Below are 12,020 nucleotides of genomic sequence, written 5' to 3'. Positions count from 1 at the left end.
TGAATGCCAACTCTTCAGCAACGCAGATTTGAAAATGCCCGTTCAGAAAAATATGTACTGAATGAACTACACAATGGATTTGCATAGCTTTCGGCCAAATCTGCCTCAGCATTCCATCATGTGAATGAGGCCTAGGGGCATGTTCACACGGCCGTAGTGAGATCCACATAGGAGGTTTCTGATTGCTTATGTGATATGACCCTAAAGCACAGAAAAGGACAAGGTTTACATGCGCTTGTATAAAGCAGAGCAGTGTGCACAGACCCTACTCTTACTCTTATGTACAACGAAACCATAGCCTTTCCTGCCTCCCCATATCAAGCAGATAGAAGTATTTAGGGTTAGACTAATTGGGGGTCTCTTAGTAACACAGCGCACATTGGACGGGCTATGGGTTGGACAGCTTGCATTGACTTCAATGGAAGCAGTCCATGCGGTAACCACAGTAAAATGGACCATTCTACTATTTTTCATGTGTGAGTGGAAAACGCAATTGGTTTCGCTTCTGGACATGAAGAATCGTTTTTCCACAGCATGCTATGGAGGGCTATTGCTGCAGAATCCAGAGGCGGTCGCCCACTCCGGATTTCGCAGCAAAAATCTGCCCGTGGGCACGAGGCCAAAAAGATTTTATTTCAACTGGATACAAGCAACAAACTAACCAGCAGATGCTTGTTTTCTCTATGGCTCAGTAGCCAAACAGCAAAATGCTGAAGTGAGCTCCAAAAGTGTAAATTTACAGTATGTATGAGCAAATCTACAGCATGAAGGTCGGCCGCCCCCTGTTATAGCCAGGTGCTTCGTAAGTAATTGAGAACGGTGAAAAGGAAATTGAATGTAACTTTCATCTAACTTTACAGACAAGTTATCACTTCTCTTTTTTGTGTTTAAAAATAGTCACATATACGGTAAACTTCAGATAAATCACAAAACGAGGTAGTTCTACATGGGTCAGACGGAAAATACAAATCATAGCTGTATGCAACGGCCTTTTAGTGACCGACCAAGCTGTAGTATTAGTAAAAGTGTTCAAGGCCATGTTCACATCTGCGTCAGAGGCTCCTGCGGCACAGGTCCAGCACAAGATAGCGCAGCATGCAGCAAAATGCCAGGGCACGGCAGAAACCCAATAGACCCCATTATAATCAATGTAGTCTGTCAAGTGACATCAGATCAGTTTCCACTGTTCAGTTCCTATGGCAGAGGATTCAATAGTCAATCACGCTATTCATACAGACCCCCAAAAATGGCAGCAGACACAATTCTAGTCCATTTTCACTAGATAATGATGGAAAATCTCTGCTAGTTATTGGCAGCTTCTGACAGCTCACTAAGCCCTATAGCATACTAATCGCAAGCTGAACATAGACACTGCGACATGAACTGGCAGCTTGTCCGCTTCACACTTATACTTCTCACCCATCTACAGCATATGGGATACATGTATGATCACTGGCAGCCCCACTACTAGGCACCCCATTGTTACTAGAATGGAAGCTCTGAGTCTCCTGTGCTTCCTCCGATATGGAGAATACCTCCAATATCTCGACCATCAAGGCTCTGCCTCTCTTATCAGTTTTTCTGTTCTAAAGATCAATGCTAGGATGATCTCATAGACCCTTATATCGGTTCTCAGTTATATTGAAATTAAGTTATACCAACTGACACAGATACGCCATTAATCTAGGAGCTCATCGTCTCCAGTAGGGAAGGATTTACTGGAAATCCCATTAATCCTTGATTTTCCTAGCGTCAGTTCAGTTATTGTGCTATTGGGCATATTTTCAAGACTGATTCCATCTAACAGTGTTGTAATACAGACCCGACAATTGTAATACAGACCAGTGATTGGTTCCATTATAAGCACCGCAATGAGTACTTGCGGAACTGGTCTGCGCACATAAATTGAACAGAGGAACAATTATTTCTGATCTTATAGTATGTACACCCGCGCAGCAAACAGACCGCGGCATGCTCTGAGCCAGAGCTGCGGGAGCGGGTGAGTCCGCGGTGCTCTCTGCAGGCGCTCGGGTCGGGTCCTGCTGTGAGAATTCTCGCAGCCAGATCCGACCCGGTCGTCTGCAGGCGGCCTTAAACATCTAAAAAGTTATCAAACCCCTAAATACACACGGGTAGCCTGTTATTGCTATTCAATGCACAAGAGCCTTACTATAAAGGTTCACTTTTAGGGAAAGTGAACATACAGTTAGTCCACTCTCATATGAAGAAAAAAGGCACAAAGAGCCTGGTGTCACTAATAGGCATCTGCAGCTTTATTTCCAAAAAAGGCCCACTCTTTGATTGATAAATCAGCATGAAATGAATTATAACTGAGAGAAATTAGTAAAAGACAAACCCAGTTTGATATGAGAGAGCAAAATATACTATCAGAGTCCTGATTTATAAATATTGGTGTTGCACTAGTGATATGCGCAGTAGTTTGAAGTCTTATCTTTGCCTTCTCTAGTAATAAGATTAATTATCATCCATCTTCTCTTAATCTAAAAATCCTAATCACTGGCAATAGATAATAAAATCCTCCAACTTCACAATCAGAGATGATATAATCGGTGTGAATCAATTTTCTATTTGGATCACTATCTACATTAGAGATGAGCGAACGTACTCGGATAAGCACTACTCGTCCGAGTAATGTGCTTTATCCGAGTATCGCTGTACTCGTCTTGAAAGATTCGGGTGCCGCTGCGGCTGACAGGTGAGTTGCGGCGAGGAGCAGGGGAGAGCGGGCGGGAGAGAAGGAGAGAGAGATCTCCCCTCCGTTCCTCCCCGCTCTCCCCTGCAGCTCCCCGCTCCGCGGCGCTCCCCGAATCTTTCAAGACGAGTACAGCGATACTCGGATAAAGCACATTACTCGGACGAGTAGTGCTTATCCGAGTACGTTCGCTCATCTCTAATCTACATACATCAGTGCAAACCATAGTATTCGTTCTATATGTATTAAGTGTGTGTGTCTGTCAGTCTTTCTCACCTTCTGTGGCCATGAGATAGATTCTTATTAGATATCAATTAAAACTATACGATATTTTAATATGGTCTAAACTGTGACGGGCATTTAACTAAATTTAGACTTTTTTGCCTCAGTGAATAGAAAAAAAAACAAAAAAAAACACAATATCTCGACTGTGGTGACAAAGTTTGAATGGTGGGAGGATCAAGCATGTATACCGCCAAACAATTTAAATCCATAGAGCTTATGGAGAAAACAGAAGGCCGCTTTAAGAGAGCTTGACATCACACAGAGAATATGGAAGCACATGCAATGCTCTTTCACATATAGCTTTCGGAAAAAAAAGAAAAAAAAGAGGAAATAAAACTAAAGTAAGCCTGGAGACCTTAAAAAAAAAAAATAAGGCCCCAAACAAACAAACAAAAAAAAAACACACAAAGTGTGTGATTAACCCTTTAACTACCAGTTATTTTCCACAAGTAGCGGCTTAATAGTGTTAAATACATGATAGAGTCGGGAGCCTTCCCTAGGTCTAGGGCTGCCATGGCAACCATTGGAATCCCACGATGCTATCTCGTGGGTGGTATTAAAAGCCATTACATTATATGGTAAGTTAAAGTGGGTGGTATAAACACCGTAAAATCACCCCCTCCAAAAATTGATGTAACTGCGTTTTTTCCCATGTCATTCTACTTAGGATTTTTTTCCAATACATTATATGGCATGTTAAACTGGTAACACTGAAATGTACAACTACTCCCACACAAAACAAGCAGCCCCTCACATTCTTCTACAGCACCCATACGCTATAGCTCACAACAAATAGAAAGGTAGAACAGCCACCAAAGCGATGCTAGAAATACTTTTACTGACTTCAAACATTATCACCATTGGCGCACAAACTCTTACTTGAGCGCAACGTTTCAGGTAGGATTACCCTTCGTCAGGCATGGAAGGATGTCAACAGTTGGAAGGAGGAGGTTTGGCTGGTGCTCAAATATGCCGGAGGAAAAACCTGAGCCGAGAGTATTGTGTGTCCTCAGAGGGATCTGCTGGAAAGCAGGAGCGACAAGAACCACACTAATTGGTATGGTTTTGCTGAGGGCGTAATGGCAGAAATGCTTTGGATTTGCCACAGATTTCACAGTTTATAATTAGAGATGAGCGAGCACCAAAATGCTCGAGTGCTCGTTACTCGAGTCGAACTTTCAGTGATGCTCAAGAGTTCGTTTCGAGTAACGAACCCCATTGAAGTCAATGGGCGACTCGAGCATTTTTGTATATGACTGGTGCTCCGCTAAGGTTTTCATTTGTGAAAATCTTAGCAAATCACCAAAGTTATGTAAAAAACACAGAAATGGATAGGGAAGGCGAGGAGCAACATGCAGGGCTGCATTTCAGGCTCCGAGGTCTCACTATTAAGCCACAATAGTGGCAAGAGTGAGACACCCCCCCCCCTCCCCCCCACTGTCAGCATAAAGATCGTTCTCCTCTGCCACTGCTGTGGCAGAGAAGAACGATGTTAGCCCATTGAATTCAATGAAGCCGGCAATACAGCCAGCTCCATTGAAAGCAATGGGCTGCCAGCGAGCGCGGGATGAATTTTCGGGAAGGGCTTAAAAATATAAGCCCTTACCTGAAATGAATTAAAAGTGATTTAAAAAACAAAAAAAATACTCACCTCCCTTCAGCTGTGTCTTCTCCTGCTGTCCCCTGCACTGTGGTGCTGAACTGCTGTCAGTCATTCAGCTGAGAGCTGCCCTGAGCCAATCAGAGGCAGCACTCACTCACCCATTCATGAATGGGTGTGAGTGAGATCTGCCTCTAATTGGTCAGGCTGTGACCAATCAGAGGCAGCTCATTCAGCAGGCGGGGATTTTAAATCCCCGGCTGCTGAATACTACAGAGAGCAGTTCAGGAGAACTGCCAGCTGGCCGCAGCTGAACTCCGTCTGCCGGGACCAGGTGAGTATATATTTTTTATTTTTACACATTTCTGGATGAATTGCAGGGAAGGGCTTATATATTTAAGCCCTTCCCGAAAATTCATCCCGCGATCGCCGGCAGCCCATTGCTTTCAATGGAGCCGGCTGTATTGCCGGCTCCATTGAATTCAATGGGCTAACATCGTTCTGCCGGGACAAGGTGAGTATTTTTTTTTTTTTTTTTACTTTTTACACATTTTAGGATGATTTTCAGGTAAGGGCTTATATTTTTAAGCCCTTCCCGAAAATTCATCCCGCGCTAGCCGGCAGCCCATTGCTTTCAATAGAGCCGGCTGTATTGCCGGCTCCATTGAATTCAATGGTCAGTGCTCGTTTAATAGAGACGAGCACCGAGTGGTGCTCGTCTCGAGTAACGAGCATCTCGAGCAACCTAATACTCGAACGAGCATCAAGCTCGGACGAGTATGCTCGCTCATCTCTATTTATAATGCAAAAGAGGAAATCTGTATAAACTGACATGCTGAAAATGTATATATCCACATGTCAATTCCTGCAGTGTGTTGAGTAGATTGGATTAGGTCATCCACTGTGCTGCAGATTTTCCACATTGAGGGGAGCTCACACGGGGCGGAAATGCTGCGGAATTTCCGCAGTGGGAAATTCCATAACAAATTCCAAAGTATTCTGCATGCAAAACAGAATTAGAATCCACACCATCAGTGAGAAGCTTGACTCGAAATCAGTAGAGTATCCACAGCAGATCAAGTGCTGCTTCTAGTGAGCGCAGCGCTGCTGTCAGGTGATGTGGAAGTGGTGTCACCTGACCAGCAGCACTGCACTGGCGAGAGGCCGTCACTTACAGGGTGAAAGGCTGCACTGACAGCACGATGAATGGGGAGGAGAGAAGAGAACTGAATCTGCATTCAGGAAAATTCATCTACATTTCTGCCCTGAATGAACCCTGCAGACCCACCCCCTGTGGTTGTACCTTTGAAAGGACCTGTCAGATTGCCCGTCAGGTCTATTTTAGTAAATACTTGTCCTTGCCACTGAATAATAATTGTGGAGCATATTTTCATAAGACTCTGCATTGCGCCGTGACATTTATGAACAGACAATTGGGTGTTCTCAGTTGGGGATGTGTCTTTACACATCCTTATACTGTCCAGTCTGTGCTGACTGCAGTAACAAACCTTTGACAAGGAACAGCCTATAAGCTAAATGCATATGGGCGGAAAGTCCACAGCGAGATTTCACGCAGAATTTCGACCATTGCACGATGCCATAGGATTGCATTAGTTTACGCAATCCTATGCAGAAGGCCGCGACTTGACCGCGTGAAAACTCGGTGCGCCAGCCGACACTTTACAGAGCAGAGAGAGAAGACGCTGGAAGGGGGGTAAGCTGGAGGTCAATGCAGGGGCACGGGTCACATTCCCGCTGCAAGAATCTTGTGGTTGGAATCAGATCCGGCTGTCTGCATTTACCCAAAAGGTGCATTTACACACAAGGATGATCGCTCAAAAGACGGCTTTTGAGTGATCATTTTGCATAAACTACTACTTGGTACTAATGCCTATTAGTACCAATTAGTAACGTGTGAGCCACCAGGAGCTGTATTCAGGGAACAGACCACCTGCTGTTCTGCTTATCAGCTGAAATTCATCATTCGGCAGAAAAGTGGAAGATGGGCACATTTACACGCAATGATTATTGCTCAGAAGATGGCGTTTGAGCGAATTTTGAGTGATAATCGTTGAGCCTAAATGGGCCTTAAGTGGAAGAGGTTCCCACAGGATGTGGCGAGTTCTCCTTCAATGGAAGTCTTTCAACAGAGGCTGCACAGACATCTGTCTGGGATGATTTAGTGATCCTGCATTGAGCAGGAGGTTGGACCAGATGACCCTGGTGGTCCCTTCCAACTCTACCATTCTATGGCAAAAGGGAACATTAGCATCTAATTGTCAATTTATTCATTACAATGCCAGAGGAACGGCATACTGCAGAATTATGAGAAAAAGCACTCCAGAATTGTTATTCCATGAAGAATACAAGTCTTTCCCAGAATATACATGATAGGAGTAATGACATGTCCCCTTTAAGAGGTTATTGCAGCAGTAATTGGAAGGTATGCACAGGACAAGTCACCAGTGGCCCCGCCCACAGGAGGGTGCTGTCACATCTTGGGTTTGGGCCTTGTAGACTGCAGCCAATCACGGGGCGGCACTTCACACACCTCTCCAGCTATTTATAGGGAAGTGCTTGCTGCCACACACTGACTCACAGATCTGTACAAGCCGGAAGCCCAGCAGCACTTCTGCAAATGATGAAACCTGCAGCAACACTTGTACACAGCGTAGTCATGTAAGCCTGGCAGCTCCATAAGCATCAGGTTGTCGCCATACATTATACTGCACATCGCTGTGGAGGAGCCGCTCCACAGTACACAGTAAATACAATGTGTGGCAATGATGCAGTTGTTGTAGTCTGGCTTCACATGTTCTCTCGGTAATCATTCATGGCGGCAGTCGATAAGTGTACAGGGACTAAACTCGATTCCACATCCATCATCTGCTACAGTGTATACCGTACATTGCAGCCTGATCCCGGCACAGCATTACTGCAAATGGCTGAATACAATGTGCTCTGCTGGCAACCATTTTTCCGCTTCCCAAACTAGTAAACATGTACAAATGGCTTAGTTTGGGGTCCGGATTATGAAGGCTGACCTGTAAGCCCACCACATTCTAGCTATAGGACTAGATTTTCATACTTCACTTTTTTGAGTCCATATGTTTGTTAAACAAAGAGAGAACATATTTTGAAAACCGCATTTTTTGCAGTGAATTGCCGCTGTTTATAGCCGCATGGTGTTTACAGGTACATCTTGTTTTCAGCCACTTACTCGCAATGAGTAAGCTGCCGCCTCTCTGAACTATGTCAGGCATTTCAGCCACATCAGTTGCATACAGATGCATAACATCAAGCACACAGTCATACAAGCTGCACAAACAAGCATTGGTAGTATGGGCTTAACTAACGACAAACATGGCATTGCCATAGGATGCCATTGCTTTGCTCCAGTTGTCTATAAGTATGGTGTGAAGAATGCCACCACTGGACTCTGGAGCCATAAATCACAGAGCTCCAAAGAGGACTGGGTTGGGCAGACACTCGGAGAACGCTACCTGCCAGAATGCATGATGCCTACTGTAACCTCTTCTGAGGGAAGAATAATGTAATGATGCCAGTTTTCAGGGTGTCAGCCAGCCCCGTTTTTAATGAAGAGTTAATTCAACATACGAAAGACACTTCAGACGACTGTTCCAGCAGGACTGTGCCCGTGTACAAAGCTATGTCCATAAAGACAAGGTTTGGAGTGGCCTCCATAGAGCCCCGACCTCATCCCCCTTCAGCACCTTTAGAATGGATTGGATCATTAAGAACTCGTTCAAAATCCATGCCTGACCTCGAAATTATTATTTTGGCTCAACAGACACAAACCTTAAAGTCTTCTGGAGAGCCCTCCCAGATGTGTGAACTTGTAAGGCTTCAGAGGAAAAAAGGGGGCTCTACTCCCAATTAAAGGGGTTTTCCACTTTGGACAATTGCTACTTGTGAGAAATGTCCCTTGAAATAACACTATACTGGGGAACGTTTATCAAGCTTTTTATGACAGTTTTGGCATAAAGTCGCACATTTTTGCTAAAGGGAGGGTTTGCACACAAAAAAAAAAAATTAAAAAAAATTGCATTTTTTTAGGCTTTTTACATCCCTTTACCACTTTTGAGGGGGAAAAAAAAGTGGTGTGTGTGTGTGTGTGTGTGTGTGAGGGGGGGGGGGGGGGGGGGGGGCTGCCCCGAACTGGCAAATTTACACATAATTTACGCCAGACACTGGTATACATTTCTGAGTAGGCACACAGAGGTTCATTATGCACCAGGGAAATTATACTAAGAATGGCATTGGAATATGCCAATCTTAATGAATTTTCCCAGTGTCCTGCTGCTGAACTATTAGCTGTAATCTAGGAGGAAATCCGTCAGAACTGCCCTGCAGCAGCATCACAGGGAAATGAAGCATTACTCCAGCGTTTCCCAACTCCAGTCCTTGGGGCACCCTGACTGGTCATGTTTTTAGGATCTCCTATAGTAACCACCTGTGGCAATGTCTGAGACACAGACATCACCGGTGTAATACTGAGAAAATCTAGGACACATGACCTGTCGGGGTGCCCTTAGGACTGCAGTTGGGAAACACTGCATTACTCAATGCAAGGTAAAATCAATGGGTCGTTTGCATAACACCAGTAAGGTCTTCCAGAGTAGAAGACCTGTGTGACTGATCTTTGTTCTGGATAATAAACACAAGTTATCATGTACTTGCCTTTTAACTAGATTCCCGTATATGCTATATGAACACGGGTTTTATAAAATGGACAACCACATTAGCACCCATGGTTTTGGAGTGGCATGCCCAACAAGCTCATATGGAATAGAAGGTCATATGTTCTCAACTACTGTATATACTCGAGTATTAGCAGACCCAAGTATAAGCCGAGTCAATAGGTTTTACCGCAAAAAAACTGGGAAAACTTATTGACTCGAGTATAAGCTGAGCTATATTTGAGTATATACTGGGTTAAAAAACAAAACAAAAAAAAACTCCATACTCACCTCCCCGCCAGTGTGTAGCAACCTACGTGAATTCTCCGTGCTGTCATCCCCGCCGTCCTCTCTGCTCGACTCTGTCAATGCTGTGTAAGTACTGTGATTGGATTGAGCGCCAGCCAATCACAGCCGGCACTCTATCCAATCACAGCACTTACTTACACAGCGCTGACGGTGGGGGATTTGAAAGCCGAGCAGGGAGCTGACAGCGGGGAAAATTCTGGCTGTGATTGGTGATGACAGTGGGGGGGGGTATGTCCAGCAGCTTGCCACATCGCTGCCGGGAACACAGGAATTCAAGCAATTTGCCACACCGCCGGCTGGGAGGTGAGTATGGAAGTTTTTTTTAACCCTTCCCTGACTCGAGTATAAGCCGAGGGGGGCTTTTTCAGCACAAAAAAATGTGCTAAAAAACTAGGCTTATACTCGAGTATATATGGTATATAGTGTATGTTTAAGATAAGCCATTAGTATGCACCTTGTATGTCCCCAATAGGTCTATTTAATTAGATATAGAGAGAGAGAAGCAGCAGTCATCAGACAACTTTAGCAGCGGCTTATCTCTGGAGAAAGGATCAGGCATTTCTCTGCTGTTCCCAAATTCACATATAGGCAGAAGTTGACTGTGTTTATGATCCAGCATATTAAGCAACATGTAAGGTTTTGCCCCACAACACAGCAGTCACACTTGACAAAGACCCTTGTGTGGAACAAAACGTCACATCACCTTTTTATGCTGGAAAAATACAAACCATTTGATAAACTGCACAGGCGGATGGATCCGGTCAGCTAATGCCGGCTTTGCTGCGACGGATTGGCCGTCCCATATAGACGAGATTTTTAACAAATCTCATCCACATGGTCAGCTAATACCGGGATTAGTGGCCACAGGCGGACTTCCCGCAGCGAAATTCCGCACGGAATTTGCGCTGCAAATCCGCCCTGTCAAATCCCATCCGCATGCTTTTAGGTGCCCTACGGATGCTTCCGAATGCATCCCTATGAGCAGCAAGACGCACAGATCTCCTGTGCGGGGGCCACGTGCAGATTCTATAAGTAAAGTCCACATGTGGACATTGGGCCTTAGGCTTTTCTGCAGCTGCATATAAGAAAATAGCAGCTGTAAAAGAAACTGTGGAAGGAACAGGGTTTCAATGTCAGATGTCTCAAAGAAAAAGCATTTCTCTATTGCTTCCATTTTCTTCACATCTATATCAAAATTTAAACGAGTCCAAAAGTAAAAATACAGACTCAATCATAACCGAAAATACTGCAATAGTGCAAACTAACATTTACGGCTTCTAAAGTCTGAAGGTTTCCGATGTCAGCAGTGGGGTTTCACAGGAAGAGAGTCATTCTGATAAGGACAAAAACAATTTCATATCTGCATGGGCAATCGAAATAATCACTGTCATAAGTTCTAGGTGAAAACGTAACTTTCACTATAGAATGGGGTTATGCTTGAGGTAGCACAAAGGAAGCAGCACAGGCGCCTTGAGCATCAGCAGCCCTGACAGTGGTGGAACGCAGTCACAACAACCCCATGGTGGCGGCAGCACCCGGCAACTCACCTCTTCTGCTGATATGAGCTCAGGCCGATTGTTGTCTCCGTCTGCAAACAAACCACAAGAGGCAGTTAGCTCATTGCTCTACATCACCAATCACGTTATAAATCAGTTCATCCTTCAAAGAGAACTCAGTAACAGGAAAGGCATATTTACCGGCTCTGTAGCTTATTTATATTAAGAGGTGGGTTAAATACCGCACACCACAGTAATGGCCCATTTACACGTAACGATTATCACTCAGTTTGTTCAAACTAATGAATCTGAGCACTAATCATTCAGTGTGAATGCAAGAGGGAAAAACGCTCACTTGCCGTTCAGTTAAGCGACAGTCCGCTTAAAAAAAAAAACCTTGTTGACTCGCTGGCTTGTCGTTCCGTGTAAATGCTCCCCGCTCATCACTTTCCATAGGAGGGGAAGCGCTGACCGTGTAAATGCTCCCCGCTCATCACTTTCCATAGGAGGGGAAGCGCTGAGCGAGAAGCGAACAAGAAGCCCACAAACCTGACAAATCACTGTAGAATGACACCCCCAAGATCTACAACCAATGCATCTTCATGATGGATCGCATGCTACATGTAACATATATAATGCACTTGCAGAAAAACTATTGTCATTTTTATTTCAAAGCAGTTATGGGCAACAAGGCCCCTTTAAATGTAACACTTTTCAATGGTCCATTAGGGGTTATAAGCGCTAAAACAGAATCATATTTAGTTAATTCCCAGAGATGGTATAAAAATGAAAGACGTGATCTATTATAAGAAAGTTACTTTTGCTCACAAACTCTGTCATGCGCAGTATGGCTCGTTTTTGTTTTTTCTTATTTCCCTACACAATGCTATTGCGTCCATTGATAATAGGGCTCTATT

At 44.4% G+C, this 12,020-nt stretch overlaps 1 protein-coding gene across 3 annotated transcripts in view; it reads right to left on the bottom strand.

Moving 5' to 3' along the window:
• The window catches only part of TMEM131 (transmembrane protein 131), a 130,434-nt gene that overhangs the window by 82,066 nt on the left and 36,348 nt on the right, over positions 1 to 12,020 (bottom strand). For all 3 annotated transcript variants that reach the window (XM_066579216.1, XM_066579224.1, XM_066579232.1), the window contains exon 3: positions 11,155 to 11,195. In XM_066579216.1, the coding sequence (XP_066435313.1) occupies positions 11,155 to 11,195 (41 nt within the window). The remainder of the gene's footprint in view (positions 1 to 11,154; positions 11,196 to 12,020) is intronic.

Source organism: Eleutherodactylus coqui, chromosome 1 (assembly GCF_035609145.1).
Source record: "Eleutherodactylus coqui strain aEleCoq1 chromosome 1, aEleCoq1.hap1, whole genome shotgun sequence".
In the NCBI taxonomy this organism is placed as follows: Eukaryota; Metazoa; Chordata; class Amphibia; order Anura; family Eleutherodactylidae; genus Eleutherodactylus; species Eleutherodactylus coqui.
Note: the sequence above shows the minus strand (reverse complement) of the source record. Positions and strands in the feature narration are given on the sequence as shown.